General features: G+C 44.6%; 1 protein-coding gene across 1 annotated transcript in view; it reads right to left on the reverse strand.

Moving 5' to 3' along the window:
• Positions 1–20,053, reverse strand: part of pard3ba (par-3 family cell polarity regulator beta a) — a 184,761-nt gene that overhangs the window by 155,787 nt on the left and 8,921 nt on the right. The window contains exon 2 of the mRNA XM_036983066.2: positions 11,558–11,662. Within this exon, the coding sequence (XP_036838961.2) occupies positions 11,558–11,662 (105 nt within the window). The remainder of the gene's footprint in view (positions 1–11,557; positions 11,663–20,053) is intronic.

Below are 20,053 nucleotides of genomic sequence, written 5' to 3' on the forward strand. Positions count from 1 at the left end.
AAATAGTTTTTTTATAGGAAGGATTTAAATCATTTACAATTATGTCTACTTATGACAAGGTAAAAGGTTAATGTTTCTGTCTCCATATGATATGGTAAATACATCCAATGCAAAAACACATCCACATTTAAATGGTATTAATATTAATTTGCATATGTTCTCATATATTCCCGTTAATTCCACGGAAAGTTTCCACCTCTGAATATTCCGCCAAAATGTGCAACCCTATTCATCACTACTTATTTTTTACATGTGTAGAAGAATATTCCTCATCAGATGCCAGTCAAATACTGTCATCTGTGCAAACTGAATGGATTGAATGACTCTCAAAGCCCAATGTAGCCAACGTCACTGGCTAATCAACACGTCATGCATGGTGCCTATTTCCTGAAGTCTTCATTCAGTGAACTTTTTCTGTGACTCACAAATCTATACTTTTCATGGAATCTGAAAAGCTTTAGCTTTTGTTGAAAGAAATGTACAAATCTGAATTTTGAATTTTATAAACGTATGTCAATAAATGGGTTTATTAATAATCTTTCCATAGGACAGAGCGATGCATCCGAATGATTATCCTTGGAATAATACATAGACCTATATCCTTCTCCATTTCCTGAGTTATCACAATCCCAAATGAGATCCATTCAACCTCCCCATTCCCTTTATCAGATCCATTCCAAACCTAACCCAACATTCACATCTACTCATAGTCTGCATCTCAAATTGCTCCTCATTCCCGACATAGTGCACTACTAATAACCAGATGCCTATTGGCCATGGTCAAAATGCGTGCACTAAATAAGCAATATGGTGCCATTTGGGACGCAGCCATAGATGAGCCCATACATATGATCACGTTTGACCGGCACCAATGCTTTACCATTGATATATGCATGAATGACATCGGTCGAGACATCCACGGACCATTTACAAAGTCCATGTCCCAAATGGCACCCTATTCCCTATAAAGTGCACTACTAATGACCAGAGCCTTATGGTAGGTCCACTGATGACGCAATCGCCATCACACTGCACACTGCCCTAACCCATCTGGACAAGAGGAATACCTATGTAAGAATGCTGTTCCTGACTTCCTGACGGGCCGCCCCCAGGTGGTGAGGGTAGGTAAAAACATCTCCACCCTGCTGATCCTCAACACTGGGGCCCCACAAGGGTGCGTTCTGAGCCCTCTCCTGTACTTCCTGTTCACCCACGACTGCGTGGCCATGCACGCCTCCAACTCAATCATCAAGTTTGCAGACGACACTACAGTGGTAGACCTGATTACCAACCACAAGATGGCCTACAGGGAGGAGGTGAGGGCCCTCGGAGTGTGGTGTCAGGAAAATAACCTCACACTCAATGTCAACAAAACAAAAAGAGATGATCGTGGACTTCAGGAAACAGAGGGAGCAGCCCTCTATTTCCTTTGACGGGACAGTAGTGGAGAGGGTGGAAAGTTAAGTTCCTCGGCATACACATCACGGACAAACTGAAATGGTCCACCCACACAGACAGCGTGGAGGCTGAAAAAATGTGGCTTGTCACCAAAAACACTCAAACTTTTACAGATGCACAAACGAGAGCATCCTGTCGGGCTGTATCACCGCCTGGTACGGCAGCTGCTCCGCCCATAACTGTAAGGCTCTCCAGAGGGTAGTGAGATCTGCACAATGCATCACCGGGGGCAAACTACCTGCCCTCCAGGACACCTACACCACCCGATGTCACAGGAAGGCCAAGATCATCATCAAGGACAACCACCACCCGAGCCACTGCCTGTTCACCCTGCTATCATCCAGAAGGTGAGGTCAGTACAGGTGCATCAAAGCGAGAGACTGAAAAACAGCTTCTATCTCAAGGCCATCAGACTGTTAAACAGCCACCACTAACATTGAGTGGCTGCTGCCAACACACTGACTCAACTCTTGCCACTTTAATAACGGAACAATTGATGTAATAAATGTATCACTAGCCACTTTAAACAATGCCACTTAATTTCATGTTTACATACCCTACATTACTCATCTCATATGTATATACTGTACTCTATACTCTACTGCAGCTTGCCAATGCAGTTCGGCCATCACCCATTCATATATTTTTATGTACATATTCATATTCATTCCTTTACACGCGTGTGTATAAGGTAGTTGTGAAATTGTTAGGTTAGATTACTTGTTAGATATTACTGCATGGTCGGAACTAGAAGCACATGCATTTCGCTACACTCGCATTAACATCTGCTAACCATGTGTATGTGACAAATGTTATTTGATTTGTATGGGTCCTGATCAAAAGTAGTGCACTCAATAGGAAATAGGGTACCACAGTGTAAACAGAGCCGGGGCCCTTGATGACTTGTACACTCAGCAATTAAAAAGGCAAATTAGTTGAGATGGATTGAATCATTAGTTGTTTTTTTATATTACATTTCCCATGAAATTAGATTTCTAATTTGGCCACGTTTGATAGTGTGGGGGTGTTTCCTTTTTGAAGAGTGGATGTCCGTATGGGTTAGGGGTTGTGCGTGCGTGCATATGTGTAATAAGGAGTGACAGTCCATTCATGAGGACAGCTATGCTCCCTGGGTTTAATTACATTGGTTGACAAGACCATCACATGAGAAGGGAAAGACAGTGAGTGTACACACACACACACACACACACACAAAGACACATGCATAAACACACACATACACAGCGAGTATACCACATGCACACACACGCACGCACACACACAGAAATTCAAGCCATTTCTGATGGGTCGATCCATACGAATTGGTAAAATAGTACAGCAACCAAGCATAGTGCACTTATGAAATCCTACTTATTACCAGCAAAATGATCAACTTCCTAACTACCTATAGACTTAATGGCCTACAGAAAACATATGCTACCATCTAGTTCCATTTGAATGATGCACTATCCCAATGCTAAATGATTATGACAGGACTTCAATATGGAGAGCCCGAGACTTAGAGAGTAGGCTAATTGCAGTGATAATGTAGCCTTTCTGGTGGTTGAATGCCGTGAATGACAGGTCTACCTGGGTAAATGACTGTCGGGGAGAGGTAAAAAGTGCTGCCACCAGTTATTACGAGGAGTAGAGAGGCTCTCCGGGGATGTTCTTCTAACGCGTTGCATATCCCCTTACATTGAGAAACGGACTACTTTCACATAATCATGGGCACTCATCAGGAACGGAGGGCTGATTATGGGGATTAGTCACACAGGGAGAGTAGAGAGCTGGAGCTCTGATTAGCACAAAAAGGTTCTGTCAAGAGAGGGTGCCGGTGTGGGTGTGTAGAGGGGAGTGTGTGTGTGTGTGTGTGTGTGTGCTACAAATACTATAAGCAGGGCTGGGCGATTCATTTGAATGTATGTTTTTGCACGATATACCAAATGCCTTGTCCGCTTTATACTCATGGTGTGTTTTTAGTCTCGTCGTCTCCGCTCCTCTGTGCACCTTCCCATTTACACCAGAGATCTGTGCATAATGACGAGATGTACGTCTCCGTCCTAACAATGGGAGTCATTGTCCCAAAGGCGGGAAGGCAGGTGACAAGCTTCGGTCCAAAATAAGCCCAAAGAAATGCATTGGCCTTATTTTGGACCAATTTTAGCGAGAACTTTGCTTAGCCTCTTCTTCTAAGCCCCCCCCCCCCCCAAACAAAGTTAAGAGATCACAACTTCCTCTCTGACAAACGGTTTCAACATGCTACGGGTATGTTCATAACAATTCAACTGCTCAACCTTGTTAGCTAGCAAATACACTAAATGGTCAAAAGAATGGGCACCAATATGGAGTTGGTCCCCAATTTGCTGCTGTAACAGCCTCCACTCTTCTGGGAAGGCTTTCCACTAGTTGTTGGAACATTGCTGGGGGGACTTGCTTCCATTCAGCAACAAGAGCATTAGTGAGATCAGGCACTGATGTTGGGCTATTAGGCATGGCTCACAGTATTTGTATTTCAATTCATCCCAAGGGTGTAAATGTGGTTGAGGTCAGGGCTCTGTGCAGGCCAGTCAAGTTCTCCCACACCTATCTCAACAAACCATTTCTGTATGGACCTCGCTTTGTGCACGGGGGCATTGTCATGCTGAAACAGGAAAGGGCCTTCCCCAAACTGTTGCTACAAATTTGAAAGCACAGAATCATCTACAATGTCATTGTATGCTGTAGTGTTAAAAATGTCCCTTCACTGGAACTAAGGGGCCTAGCCTGAACCACAAAAAACAGCCTCAGACCAGTATACAGACGATTTTTCACGCGCTGTGATTCAGCACTCGGTGGTCCCGTTCTGTACACTTGTGTGGATTACCACTTCGTGGCTGAGCTGTTGTTGCTCCAAGACGTTTCCACTTAATAACAGCACTTACAGTTGAGCGGGGAAGCTTGGGCAGGGCAGAAATTTGACAAATGGACTTGTTTGTCAAACAACACCCTCCAAACGGACGGTGCCACATTGAAAGTCACTGAGCTCTTCAGTACGGGCCATTCTACTGCCAATGTTTGTGGAGATTGGATGACTGTGTTCTTGATTTTATACACCTGTCAGCAACGGGTGTTGCTAAAATAGACAAATCCACTAATTTGAAGGGGTGTCCACATACTTTTAGTTTAGATCAAGTTGGCTGAACTTGAAATATAAAGATTAGCTGGCTAATCACTAGCACAGCGGGGACTGTGAAGCAACACAAACACTTGCACAGACACATGCACAGACACATACACACACACACACACGCACACACAATACATACACATGGGTTTAGTCATGTAGATATGTGGTAGTGGTGGAGTAGGGGCCTGAGGGCACACAGTGTGTTGTGAAATCTGTGAATGTTACGGTAATGTTTTGAAATTGTATAAACTGCCTTAATTTTGCTGGACCCCAAGAAGAGCAGCTGCTGCTTTGGCAGTGACCACATCATAGTAACCTGGCTGCCCCCTACTATCAAGTCCAGTCATAATTGATCAGATGGCACCGGAGAAAATGGCTTCCGTTTTACGGTCTCCTAACCATTTGTGCTATTGTGTGTATTTTTTGGCATTATTTGTACATAATGTTTCTGCCACCGTCTCTTATGACCGATAAGAGCTTCTATAAATCAGGACAGCGATTACTCACCTCGTATTGAAAGACAATTTTTTCTTAAACGAGTCGGACAAGGCGCTCTCCAGACAATCGACAAGGCCCTCATTCCCGTCATTTGCATGAGAAAGAGACGGCGATATTGAGAACGAAGGTCGTGTGCCTTGTAAGGATTCGGTGGCGAGTGGGTAATTTGACTTTACCATCGGTCCTCTTCAATCATTGGATGATAAAAAGACTAACTACAAGAACTTATACCCTACCAACGGGACATTAAAAAGGGTAATATCTTGTGTTTCACCAAGTCAGGGCTGAACGACGACATGAATAACAGAGCTGGCGGATTTACACTTTTTCGGCAGAATAGATCAGTTGCCTCTGGTTAGTCAAGGGGTGACACTATGTATATTTGTAAACAACAGCTGGTGCACTATATCTAAGGAAGTCTCGAGGTTTTGCTACCCTGAGGTAGAGTACCTAATAATAAGCTATAGACCACACTTTTTACCAAGAGAGTTTTCAACTATGTTCTTCGTAGTGGTCTATTTACCACCACAAACCAATGCTGGCACCAAGACCTCACTCAATGAACTGTATGTCGCCATAAGCAAACAGGAAAACGCTCATCCAGAAGCGGCACTCCTAGTGGCCAGGGACTTCACTGCAGGGAAACTTAAATCCATTTTCCCTAATTCTACCAGAATATTAAATGTGCAACCAGAGTACTTAAAAAAATAATAACTTTACACCACCTTTATACAACAAACAGAAATGCACTCCAATCTCTCTCTCACCCTCCATTTGGTACATCTGACCATAATTCTATCCTAATGATTCCTGCTTACAAGCAAAAACTAAAGCAGGAAGCACCAGTGACTCGGTCTATAAAAAAATGGTCAGATGAAGCAGATGCTAAGCTACAGGACTGTTTTGCTAGCACAGACTGGAATATGTTCCGGGATTCCTCCAATGGCATTGAGGTGTACACCACATCAGTCACGGGCTTCATCAAAAACATAGTCCGCACAGTGACTGTACGTGCTTACCCCAACCAGAAGCCATGGATTACAGGCAACATCCTCACTGAGCTGAAGGGTAGAGCTGACGCTTTCAAGGAGCGGGACTCTAACCCAGGAGCATATAAGAAATCTCGCTAGGACCTATGACAAACCATCAAACAGGCAAAGCGTCAATACAGGACTAAGATCAAATCGTACTACACCGGCTCCGACACTCATCGGATGTGGCAGGGCTTGCTGACAACTAAAGACTACAAAAAGGTAAGCACAGCCACGAGCTGCCCAGTGACACGAGCTTACCAGACGGGCTAAATTACCTCTATGATCGCTTCGAGGCAAGTAACACTGAAACATGCATGAGAGCATCAGCTGTTCCCGGGTGACTGTGTGATCACGCTCTACGTAGCTGATGTGAGTAAGACATTTAAACAGGTCAACATTCACAAGGCAGCAGGGCCAGGCAGATTACCAGGACGTGTACCCCGAGCATGCGCTGACCAACTGGCAAGTGTCTTCACTGACATTTTCAACCTGTCCCTGTCGGTGTCTGTAAAACCTACATGTTTCAAGCAGACCGCCATAATCCCTATGCCAAAGAACACTACGGTAACCTGCCTAAATGACTACTGACACGTAGCACTCACGTATGTAGCCATGAAGTGCTTTGAAAGGCTGGTCATTGCCCACATCAACACCATTATCCCAAAAACCCTAGACCCACTCCACTTTGCATACCACCCAAACAGATCCACAGATACAATTTTAAATCGCACGCCACACTGCCCTTTCCCTCCTGGACAAAAGGAACACCTATATGAGAATGCTATTCACTGACTACAGCTTAGCGTTCAACACCATAGTACCCACAAAGCTCATCACTAAGCTAAGGACCTTGGGACTAAACACCTCCCTCTGCAACTGGATCCTGGACTTCCTGACAGGCCGCCCCCAGGTGGTAAGGGTAGGTAACAACACATCTGTCAATCTGATCCTCAACAAGGGGGCCCCTCAGGGCTGCGTGCTCAGTCCCCTCCTGCACTCCCTGTTCACTCATGACTTCATGGCCAGACACGACTCCAACACCATCATTAAGTTTGCCGGTAACACAACAGCGGTAGGCCTGATCAACAACAATGACGAGACAGCATATAGGGAGGTCAGAAATCTGTCCGTGTGGTGCCAGGACAATAACCTCTCCCTCAACGTTATCAAGACAAAAGGAGATGATTGTGGACTACAGGAAAAGGAGGACCAAGCACGCCCCCATTCTCATCGACAGGGCTGTAGTGGAGCAGGTTGAGAGGCTTCAAGTTCCTTGGTGTCCACATCACCAACAAACTATCATGGTCCAAGCACACCAAGACAGACGTGAAGAGGGCAGGACAAAACCTGGCATGGGTCCTCAGAACCTCAAAAAGTTCTACAGCTGCACCATCCTGACTGGTTGCATCACCGCCTGGTATGGCAACTGCTCGGCATCTGACCGCATGGCACTACAGAGGATGGTGCGTACGGCCCAGTACATCACTGGGCCACCAAGCTTCCTGCTATACCAGGCGGTGTCAGCGGAAGGCCCTAAAAATTGTCAAAGACACCAGCCACCCTAGTCATAGACTGTTCTCTCTGGTACCGCATGTCAAGCAGTACCAGAGCACCAAGTCTAGCTCCAAAAGGCTTCTTAACAGCCATAAGACTCCTGAACAGCTAATCAAATGGCTACCTGGACTATTTGCATTGTCCCCTCACCCCCATTTTTACACTGCTGGTAATCTCTGTTTATTATCCATGCATAGTCACTTTACCTCTACCTACATGTACATATTACCTTAATTACCTCAACTAACCGGTGCCCCCTGTATATATCCTCGATATTGTTATTTTACTGCTGCTCTTTAGTTATTTTTTACTTTTATTTCTTATTTTTCACTAAAACACATATTTTTCTTAAAACTGCATTGTTGATTAAGGGTTTGTAAGTAAGCATTTCACTGTACACCTGTTGTATTCGGCGCATGTGACAAATATAATTTGATACCACCATAGACATAGAATGAATGTAGAATTTCATTCTTTATGGGTACCACCAGCTGCCTCCTAGGAAGGCCCTGCTTCTGTTACTATAGACACAGAGACAAACTGTGGGACATTGTTTGATGGGTGATAAACATGTAAGCATTTAAACGACTGAGCAGGTAGCTCCCTCTCCTCTGTGGTGTGGCCCCAGCCCCTTGTTGCTCCAGGGGGTTACAGATACAGCCGCACTCCTCCCTCCCTCCATCTTTCTGCATTCCCATCATTATTCATCAGGCAGGCCTGAATATTCATGAGGAGACTTCTGGCCTGTGTTCCTGACTGGGGGGGTTAATGGAGCCTCTGGCGTGTGTGTGTGTGTGCTGTAATCAAATCACTCCTGCCCCTCATCTCCCACCAGTGGAGCGGGAGCTACGCTACACACATACAGCGCCATGCTAACCTGCTTGTCCACGGCTCCACAGGTAGGAGAGCCTCGGATGTGAAGGGCTCGCTAGTCGCTACGCTGGCAGACAAATAGACGGTCATTATCTACCATTAACATCCGTGGCTAACGCGGCACACATACTGTGCAGTGGACGATCTCACAATGGACGCCTCATAGATCATTGATGGAGAGAGGAGTGCTGCTGGGAACGAGAGGACAAAAGCAATAAAGATAAAAACTTTTTCCCATCACAGAGAGGAGTTATAATAAACCATTGACATGGGCTGCGTTCCAAATTGCACTCTATTTCCTTTATAGAGCATTACTTTTGACCAGGGCCCAGTTTTATTAGTCATATGCACGGGATATGGATGGTATACATCGTCCAACGAAATGCTTACTTGCAGGTTCCTTCTCGACAATGTAACAGCAATAACAAATAATAAAAGATTAGAATACAAACAAAGTAAATGGCAGCAGAATTTATAGTCCAATATTTACACGTGTATTAGGTAGGGGGCGGGGGGGCAAGTGTATAAATTGAGCCGTATAATAGGAGTGTGGTGGCCGCAGTTGTGATGTGTGTGTTGCATGAATGTACTGCTACTGAACATTAGGAACACCTGCAATTTCCATGACTTAGATTGCCCCAGGTGAAGGCTATGATCCCTTATTGATGTCACTTGTTAAATCCACTTCAAAATCAGTGTAGAGACAGGTTAAAAAATGATTGTTAAGCATTGAGACCTGGATTGTGTATGTGTGCCATTCAGAGAGTGAATGAATGAGCAAGACAAAAGACTTAAGTGTCTTTGAACGCAGCATGGTAGTAGGTGCCGGGCGCACCGGTTTGAGTCTGTCAAGAAATGCAACGCTGCTGGATTTTTCATGCTCAACAGTTTCCCGTGTGTATCAAGAATGGTCCACCACCCAAAGAACATCCAGCCACCTTGACACAACGGTGGGAAGCCTTTGAGTCAACATCGGCCAGCATCCCTGTGGAACGCGTCCAACATCTTGTGGAGTCCATGCCCTGGCGAATTCGGGGGGCAAAAGGGAGTGTAACTCAATATTAGAAAGATGTTCAGAATATTTTGTCCACTCGGTATACATGTGTGCGTACGTCTGTGCGCTTGTTTGTATGAGTGAGTGCATGTATGCTAAGGAGCAGAGAATCAGACAGGGGGTCAGTTCAAGTGTTCAGCAGTCTGATGGCTTGCCGATAGGGTGCAATTTGGGACAAATCCATAGTCACAGAAATAAATCATATGTAATCAAGCTTAATTTCATATTCTTAATTAGGATTTGAGTGTTTTTAACAGAAAAGCAAGTGCATCTTTTCTATGCTATCCCGCTTACAATGTGCTAAACAATTTAACAAACATCCCTCAATGAAAAACGTTGTGATGAGGAGTCAATAGGTTACAGCAAACAGAAAGCTTTCAAGTCATCACCTAGGTGGCTAACACATGGATATCCTCTAGTACTAATAGTAAAAGCACATGCAACACCAACAGTATGTTTAGAGTTTTACATTTTGTTTTAAAATATCATTCTTGTGAGAATGTTATAGCAGGCCATGCAAGCTTTTACCGGCATTCGGTTATGCCGTAATAATCGCCACCAACCCTCCACTCACTCATAAACAAAGCCTTGTAAAACAATGATGCAACACACTTCCCCTACCTTTTACATTTCCTTTATTGTTTGTATTCTTATCTTTCATTATTTCTTATTGTTGTTGCATTGTCGAGAAGGAACCTGCAAGTAAGCATTTCCTTGGACGGTGTAGACCATGTGCATCCCCTACATACAACTAATAAAACTTGAGACTTTAACATCTCGATAAAAATGACCACAGAGCATTTCACAAAAGAAAGATTTTTTTTTTTTTTTTTTAAGTTAACAACCGAGTTCAAGCATCTATTATTTATCCCTTTGTCCCTTTAATATTCAGAACTAACTATACTTTTAGTTTCAGTCCTGGAGGCACAGGACAAGCACAGTGCGCGTTCCACTCGCCCAGTAAGTTTAAATATAAATTGTTGTCGCAGAACACAGCACCGCCACCGAATAAATCATGAATATTCCATTTTCATTCTGTATTCCGTTCTTGCTGAGTAAGTGTTGGTAATTTATCATTCTATTCTGCTTCCCGCTTACAAGCAGTTATTAGCACATTTTAGGAATGTATAATGACAAATCTTTTTTTCTTCCTAGAAAGTGGAGCAGTTTGTGTGGGTTCGTGCGTACACAGCAGGTGAAGGAGACCACACAGGTAAAGGCATGATACACTAACAATGGTTGCCCATCCACTGACTCTCACACCGAACCATTGCTCCCTATCTGAGGAACTCCCTTCCCTCATGGTTCAGTTGTTTCAGAGGGAAAAACAAAAAGCGTGAACAAGATTAACAGCAAAACACTAAGTGACTATAACTAAACCCTGCCTCTCAGTGAGATGTATGACGCAATCCATCATGCACCAACCAACCATTATCAGACAGGCCAGACCAGATAAGCAAGTCCACAGAGTCGTCAGCACACACTACAGTCATAGTTCACAAATGACTGTATGTACGTACATGGTATGGGTTGTTTGCCTTCATTTGAAAGCCAGTAACTAATTTCTGCATCTTGCTGTCATCCCTTCATGACACTTGATAAAGGTGTTTAGGCAATGAGACATATGACCACTTTCTCCAATCCCGCCTGTGAGAGGTTACATGCGTGTTGTGTTAATACCAGGCACCGAGTTGTACTACTCTGTTCACCTGCTCTGGGGTGAAGTGTACCCTAGGTACAGATCCAGGATCAACTTCCACACTCATAACCTTAACCATTAGCGGGGAAAACGCATAACTGACCAGAGGTCTAGGTCTAGGGGCAAGTTCACCCTGCCCCTGTCCACCCAGACACAGGCTCCACCCAAACGTAGATATTTTCATGATGTATATTAATGTTGACATCATTGGGCCTTACCTTGTCTCGGTCCTCCACCAGGTCAGTAAGCAGGTCATCCAGGTCCAAGATGCCCCCATCACAGTACTCCATGCGGTGGGTCCGAACCAGGAAGTCCTCCCCATTCTGGTAGGCACACAGAAAACATGGAGACATGAGCCTGATAAGAACCTGATCAGGTGGTTATTGAGTAAAAACACACTTTATAATGGTCCTGTATGGCTCAGTTGGTAGATCATGGCGCTTGCAACGACAGGTTTGTGGGTTCGATTACCGGGGCCACCCATGCATAAAATGTATGCACGCCTGACCGAGTCGCTTTGGATCAAAGCAGCCGCTAAATGGTATACATTTACACTTCTGAAAAGCAGTTATTGTTGAAATGGTACCTTTTGCAACCTGCTAATATGAATACAGTAAACTGCAGCAAAAGCGTAATTTCCTCAAACCTTCGTAAGACAAAACTGGGTTATGAAGCGCCAAATGGCTGCACTGTTTCATCTTTCCAGATTCAGAAATATGGTTGAGAAGAGGATAACACATTGTGTGTGTTGTTTTTGTTTACTTACCTCATTATTATTTCCTAACAATGTATGACAATAGCCAATTAGAGTAGTTGTGTTTGTGTAAGTGGTGTTGGGGGGGGGGTTAGAAATGCCCCCCCCCCCCCTCCACTCCGTGAGAGTGGTGGGCACATTCCTGAAGCGTCACTATAGCAACACAGGTCTGAGAACAGATAGGACACCATCTTCCTGGTATCTTTTGTTCAGGACATTATCTGAAATCTGTGCCATTTTACTGAACAGTAGTGCTGAGCGATTAGTGCTTTTATAAGGTTCGGATTCAGTTCGATTACGGTTTCGATAATATTATTTTTTATAGTAAATGCCCTATGCATTGTGGGTTGAATGCTGTAACACAGAATAAAACAATTAATAAAAAGTCCCGTGACGGTACTGACTGTCCATTACTGCTTATCACTTAACCATCATTTATTCATATAGATCTTTACTAAAATATTTCAGTTGTGTTTATTACATTTGTTTTATTTGATGACTTTATTATTATTTTATTCCAAGTCATCTCATCTCTATAGAGCTGCTGCCTATGCTGTCTGACAAAATCACTATCGTAGTAGTTCTTCAAAGTAAATAAGGCATACTTGTTGAATGCCAACTACCAAAACCTTCGCTCATGTATTTTCAAGTCTATCCCCTTGATCGCACATTCTTCTGTCCCTTTTACAGATCAGTAGCAGGTGTAAAAGAGACAGACCGGACAAGTAGGTGCGCAATGCGTTGTGGTCATTGTAGTTAATTACCACGTTTTTCTGAGCTAAACTATGTCGAATATTGGCCTGTTGGAAACTACAACTCCCGACGACATCACACAGTTCAGGCTTGATCTGATTTATCTCTAGAGAAACTCAGCAATGTGTGCATCTAGCTCACAGAAAATCATGAACAAAATAGAATTCAAAATAATTGAACTGACATTGGTCAATTAGTCGTTTAAAAATAATAATAATAACACTACTAAACAGTATTGTCTGAGAGGTGGCCACACAACTCTAGCTTCCCCTTTTTGTGGCCAACAGGTCAAATGCACAAAAATAAAAAATTGGAGAAGTTTAGGATGTAGGGCTCTATTTCTGGCTGGCGTTAAGGTGGCACTAGCGTCAAATGCACAATAGCAGGCAATTTAATTATGTACAGTGCCTTGCAAAAGTACTCATCCCCCTTGGCATTTTTCCTGTTGTGTTGCATTACAACCTGGAATTTAAAATGGATTTTATTTGGATTTCATGTAATCAACATACATAAAAATAGTCCAAATTGGTGAAGGGAAATGAAAAAAATAACTGGTTTTAAAAAAAATCTTTAAAAAATGGAAAAGTGCTGGTGCAGTGGTTAAGGGCGCTGGTGCAGTGGTTAAGGGCGCTGGTGCAGTGGTTCAGGGCGATGGCGCAGTGGTTAAGGGCGCTGGCGCAGTGGTTAAGGGCGATGGCGCAGTGGTTAAGGGCGATGGCGCAGTGGTTAAGGGCGATGGCGCAGTGGTTAAGGGCGCTGGCGCAGTGGTTAAGGGCGCTGGCGCAGTGGTTAAGGGCGCTGGCGCAGTGGTTAAGGGCGCTGGCGCAGTGGTTAAGGGCGCTGGCGCAGTGGTTAAGGGCGCTGGCGCAGTGGTTAAGGGCGCTGGCGCAGTGGTTAAGGGCGCTGGCGCAGTGGTTAAGGGCGCTGGCGCAGTGGTTCAGGGCGATGGCGCAGTGGTTCAGGGCGATGGCGCAGTGGTTCAGGGCGATGGCGCAGTGGTTAAGGGCGCTGGCGCAGTGGTTAAGGGCGATGGCGCAGTGGTTCAGGGCGATGGCGCAGTGGTTCAGGGCGATGGCGCAGTGGTTAAGGGCGCTGGCGCAGTGGTTAAGGGCGCTGGCGCAGTGGTTCAGGGCGATGGCGCAGTGGTTAAGGGCGCTGGCGCAGTGGTTCAGGGCGATGGCGCAGTGGTTAAGGGCGCTGGCGCAGTGGTTCAGGGCGCTGGCGCAGTGGTTCAGGGCGATGGCGCAGTGGTTAAGGGCGCTGGCGCAGTGGTTAAGGGTGCTGGCGCAGTGGTTAAGGGCGCTGGCGCAGTGGTTAAGGGTGCTGGCGCAGTGGTTAAGGGCGCTGGCGCAGTGGTTCAGGGCGCTGGCGCAGTGGTTAAGGGCGCTGGCGCAGTGGTTAAGGGCGCTGGCGCAGTGGTTCAGGGCGCTGGCGCAGTGGTTAAGGGCGCTGGCGCAGTGGTTCAGGGCGCTGGCGCAGTGGTTAAGGGCGCTGGCGCAGTGGTTAAGGGCGCTGGCGCAGTGGTTCAGGGCGCTGGCGCAGTGGTTAAGGGCGCTGGCGCAGTGGTTAAGGGCGCTGGCGCAGTGGTTAAGGGCGCTGGCGCAGTGGTTAAGGGCGCTGGCGCAGTGGTTAAGGGCGCTGGGTCAGCTGTGCCACCAGAGACCCTGGGTTTGCGCCCAGGCTCTGACGTAACCGCCCGCAACCGGGAGGTCCGTGGGGCGACGCACAATTGGCCCAGCGTCGTCCGGGTTAGGGAGGGCTTGGCCGGTAGGGATGTCCTTGTCTCATCGCGCACCAGCGGCTCCTAACCAAGGTGCACGGTGTTTCCTCCGACACATTGGTGCGGCTGGCTTCCGGGTTGGATGCGCGCTGTGTTAAGAAGCAGTGCGGCTTGGTTGGGTTGTGTATCGGAGGACGCATGACATTCAACCTTCGTCTCTCCCGAGCCCTTACAGGAGTTGTAGCGATGAGACAAGACAGTAGCTACTAAAACAATTGGATACCACGAAGATAATTCGTAAAAATCCAAATAACTTCACAGATCTTCATTGTAAAGGGTTTCAATTCTTGGTGACAGGGGGGCAGTATTGAGTAGCTTGGATGAATAGCGTGCCCAGAGTGAACTGCCTCCTACTCTGTCCCAGATGCTAATATATGCATATAATTAGTAGTATTGGATAGAAAACACTCTGAAGTTTCTAAAACTGTTTGAATGATGTCTGTGAGTATAACAGAACTCATATGGCAGGTGAAAACCTGAGAAAAATCCAACCAAGAAATGGGAAATTTTCAACTCTTTGCCATTCCAATATACAGTGTAAATGGGGACATATTGCACTTCCTAAGGCTTCCACTAGATGTCAAGTCGTTAGAACTTTGTTTGAGGATTCTACTGTGAAGTGGGGCGAATGAGAGCTGATTGGGCTAGGTGTCTGGCAGAGTGCCACAGGCTCTGAGGCGCCGTCACGAGAGAGCTCTCGTTCCATTGCTTTTCTACAGACATAGGAATTCTCCGGTTGGAACATTATTGAACATTTATGATAAAAACATCCTAAAGACTGATTCTATACTTCCGGGTTGGATGCAGTGCGGCTTGGTTGGGTTGTGATTCGGAGGACGCATGACTTTCGACCTTCGTCTCTCCCGAGCCCGTACGGGAGTTGTAGCGATGAGACAAGATAGTAACTACTAATAATTGGATACTACGAAATTGGGGAGAAAAGGGGGTAAAATGTATTTAAAATAAAAAATATATAATGTTTGAGAGGAGTAAAACAGTGAGCCGACTTTTTAGCTATGCATTGTAGGCAGGGCCACATTATTTTAGCCAAGCAGGCCCCATTTTGGATGTGCGTAAAACCCTCCATCGTCTGCATTGTTTTAATATTATACACCCTTGGCAGAAAATTATTGGTTTCGTTTTGTTTAGAATTTGTTAGGCCTTATCAAAAACTAATTTAATCTTGTTTGACAATGTTTGGCATGTCCATGCTCAGCCATAATGCAATTTACAGTAGGCCTAGCCCCTATATCAGTGTGAATGCTGTTGAAGACATACTTAACAATGTGGACTGCAAATGTGTTCAAGTTAGGCCTACACAAGTTAGGCCTACATTTTGTTATTTCGTTTCTGTAAGCCATTTAAACTATAAATGGACTAACATTGGAAATAGATTTCATTCCTAGGCAATACATAAGACCATAAATACACAACCTGAAGCAACCACATATTTCACCGTGGATCACGTCCTGATTGGCTTGTTAATTTATCAAAACCCATCCCTTTTGCGCCAACATCAGCAATAATGCGCCAATAATTGTGATCGTGAAAATAGCAAAAATATTTGACACGCCCCTGAACCTATAGTGCTACCGCCTGCGCTTAGAGTTACCATTGTGTTAGGTTTGTTACAATAGAGTCCCTAATGTTACGCAAAGAGTAAGTATCAAGCTTCATGCAAGACAGATCAAATCAGATTGACCCTGCTCAGATTCACCTGCTAACAGCTCAATGATATTTACAATAGCAAGTGTGTCGGCAACTACTCGGCCAACAGTCTCAGTGTTTTAGTGGATCATTAGTGGAGCTAGCCTGGGTACCAGACTGGTAACCCGGCGTCAGTGGAGCATCATCATGTTACGAATGGGCATCTTGCTCTGCTGCATCAAAGTCAGGCTTACACTATCAATAGGGGTCTGGCTTTAACAATGGCCCATGACAGAGAAAAAAAAAGTCCATTTGTTTAAAACAAATAGTCAAGCTGTAATCTCAATGCTAGACACAGGGCCAGCCTCTACTTTCCTTGAGTGGTACTGTATGGGTACCAGAACGATACAACCACACTTGATAGTGGTGTAAAATAGAACACTTGAGAAAGAGATAATCAAATGTACAAGTCTAAATTGATTGTGAATTATAACGAAAAGCTATGTGTGTGTTTGGCTCAACACACACACACACACACACACGTCGTCGAGGGTACCCAGTGTTACCTTGTTGGAGCAGAGAAACGGACTTAGGCTTACACAGATCCTCTCTCCCACATCAAAACAAGAACCCAACTGTAGCACATCTAATCTCCAGGCATAGCACGAATACCTCCCTTGAAAAACAGGTTTCACCTGTGGGAAGACCTGCACATTTTTCTCCCTGAGCAGGTGCATGGCGCAGTTGTAAGAGGGTGAAGTTTCCCTTAGGTACAGATATAGGATCCCCTTCCCCTCCCCCAATCCAAACCTTAACCATTAGTGGGTAAAATACCAAAAGTGACCCCAGATCAGCATATGAGGGCAACCTCACCAGCCAACCTTCAGGAATGGAGACTGCCGATTGGCTCTCTCCTAGTGACAGAGGAATTAAAGGAAACACCCATAACACTAGAGAGACACTGCACCTGACTGCTCATTCAAATCACTCGGTGCATATTACTACGCATCAGGATTTAGCCTAATTGGCAGTATTTCAGCTAGCTCTCTTGATATATGCATACTCCCATCTGGTTAGTATGTAGATTATCAAGGCACTTAAAAAAAAAATTGAATTATTATCTTGCCTAGTTTCTACCACTCTTCCTTAATCCTGTCTCATTACGTGACACTTCAAGAGAGTACATTGAAAAACAAAATTGGGACAGAAAAATCTGTCTTAAATTCTTGTTGTCAAACTCCATAAATTCCCATGTGTCATGGACATTCACATTTCTTGGGTCCCCTTCAAACCAACGGGACATGTGGCAATGGTGGATCAGTCAACACAATAGAATTAGGCCTAACAGTGACAGTCAGAGGGTACATTTCGACAAATTACACCGCTAAGTCGCCCATTTGAAGCGATATCTCGAGAGCGTTGAAGCGCATAACGATTAGTGAAGCGCTTCGTCGCTAAATTCGGGGCGCTGGTTTTTCACACTTTAATCCTCCCAACACAATTATACAGCTGAAGGGAAATGTGTTGGATTAGCATAAGGGAAGAAAAAGCATTAATGAACAAGCCAATAGAAAGCTATGGAGTACCTCAGAGGAAGTACAAGAGAAAGGGAACTGTAATGAACATAGCACTTCAATGTATTATTAGAAGGGAGAGGAACAGCAGCATAGGAAGTAGTGCTTTGCTCTAGCTACAGTAGTTACTGTAAAACATAGGAAGTATTGCTTTGCTCTAGCTACAGTAGCTACTGTACAACATAGGAAGTAGTGCTTTGCTCTAGCTACAGTAGCTACTGTACAACATAGGAAGTAGTGCTTTGCTCTAGCTACAGTAGCTACTGTACAACATAGGAAGTAGTGCTTTGCTCTAGCTACAGTAGCTACTGTACAACATAGGAAGTAGTGCTTTGCTCTAGCTACAGTAGCTACTGTACAACATAGGAAGTAGTGCTTTGCTCTAGCTACAGTAGCTACTGTACATAGGAAGTAGTGCTTTGCTCTAGCTACAGTAGCTACTGTACATAGGAAGTAGTGCTTTGCTCTAGCTACAGTAGCTACTGTACATAGGAAGTAGTGCTTTGCTCTACCTACTGTACATAGGAAGTAGTGCTTTGCTCTACCTACAGTAGCTACTGTACATAGGAAGTAGTGCTTTGCTCTACCCACTGTAGGTACTGTACATAGGAAGTAGTGCTTTGCTCTACCTACTGTAGCTACTGTACATAGGAAGTAGTGCTTTGCTCTACCTACAGTAGCTACTGTACATAGGAAGTAGTGCTTTGCTCTACCCACTGTAGGTACTGTACATAGGAAGTAGTGCTTTGCTCTAGCTACAGTAGCTACTGTACATAGGAAGTAGTGCTTTGCTCTTGCTTTGCTCTAGCTACAGTACAGACAGTGAAAATGGTTATAGAAGTGTCGGCACGACAACATCAAAAGGATATTGGAGAATGCTTGAGTTTGTGAGAAACCCGTAAAAGACTTTGGATGCCCACTTTTCGCACAGCAACAACTTTATGAGAGAGGAAAATGCCACGCTGTCAAATGTCAACACAAGGCAGGTTACAATTGACTCTGGTTTATTCGACAAAAGCAATGTCTCCCCAAATTGTTTGGGATCCGTTCGACAGGAGTGCAGTTATTTTGTTTATGTATCGCGACAAATGATGGAAACTGTGATTCTCAAATTTGTTAGGCGGGGCACGTGATGTCAACACATAACTGTGAAGCTCCACTTCACATTTCATTCTGCTAAATCAATGTTTCAACTATAAATAGAATGTTTCTTTGCCGGATCCTTGTACTGACTTTCAAGAAATGCTAAATTGCATCGCCTTGCGTTTCTGGTCACCATCCAATTATTACAGATCTCCAGGAGTGCAAGTTTCACCATGGCAATTATTAGAATAATGGCAAATATTACTCAATTTGCATTCTATGCTTGCTGGCTTTTGCGGGCGACCTGAGACATGAAACAGATAGGTGGGAGGGTATACAAGCTGTTGCCAATTTAATCATGCAGAATTTGCCTGGAAACACTTCAACCACTTTTTTTCTAGACTATTTTTGTATTTTAAATTAGGTGTGACGTCATTACTTCCAGCTGTTTTTATGGACAAGATTGTTAAATGGAAATGCACAATAGCAGGCAATTGTCAAATCTATTTTCTATGCAAACTTCATAACTTTTGACAACAGTGGCGTTCGGTGCCGTTTAAGATAAGGGAGGACAATATTTTTTTTTCATGAGCATGGCCTTATTTCTGTTATAAGCATATTCCATTCACCCAGCTCAATGTAACATCTGTAACAGGCTTAGGCTACTACATGACTCAAATTTTCCTTGCACCCATCGTGAGGTTGCTACAACCTAGCTTATGAATGAATGCTTACAACATAGGTGCACAGGTCAAGATCATTTTCAGTAATCAAGGTGACAGACCGTGACACAAACATCACTTCCTGATGAATGCGGAATGAGGGATAGCTCAGTTTGTTGCTTTGTGAGGATTGAAAGTCTATTGAAAAAGTTCATTTCTAGCTAGCTACCTTATGAGTTTGGATCCCGTAACGCATTTGGGATCAGTTGCTGGGACCACTACCATCTGTCCAGTGATCCTGCCAACCAAGGCAGGGTCTGAGGAGGCAGCCTAGCTGCAAGCTAGCTACCCATCAAGCAAGCATGGATTTGTTGAGGGCTTTAACACAGCCCGCGAAGCGGTTAGCCATTGTGGATGGAAATGCGTATTGACCCAGGATTGTGGTTGTCTAGACCCCTGCT

Source organism: Oncorhynchus mykiss, chromosome 7, assembly GCF_057628025.1.
Source record: "Oncorhynchus mykiss isolate SJ-2025 chromosome 7, ASM5762802v1, whole genome shotgun sequence".
NCBI lineage: Eukaryota > Metazoa > Chordata > Actinopteri > Salmoniformes > Salmonidae > Oncorhynchus > Oncorhynchus mykiss.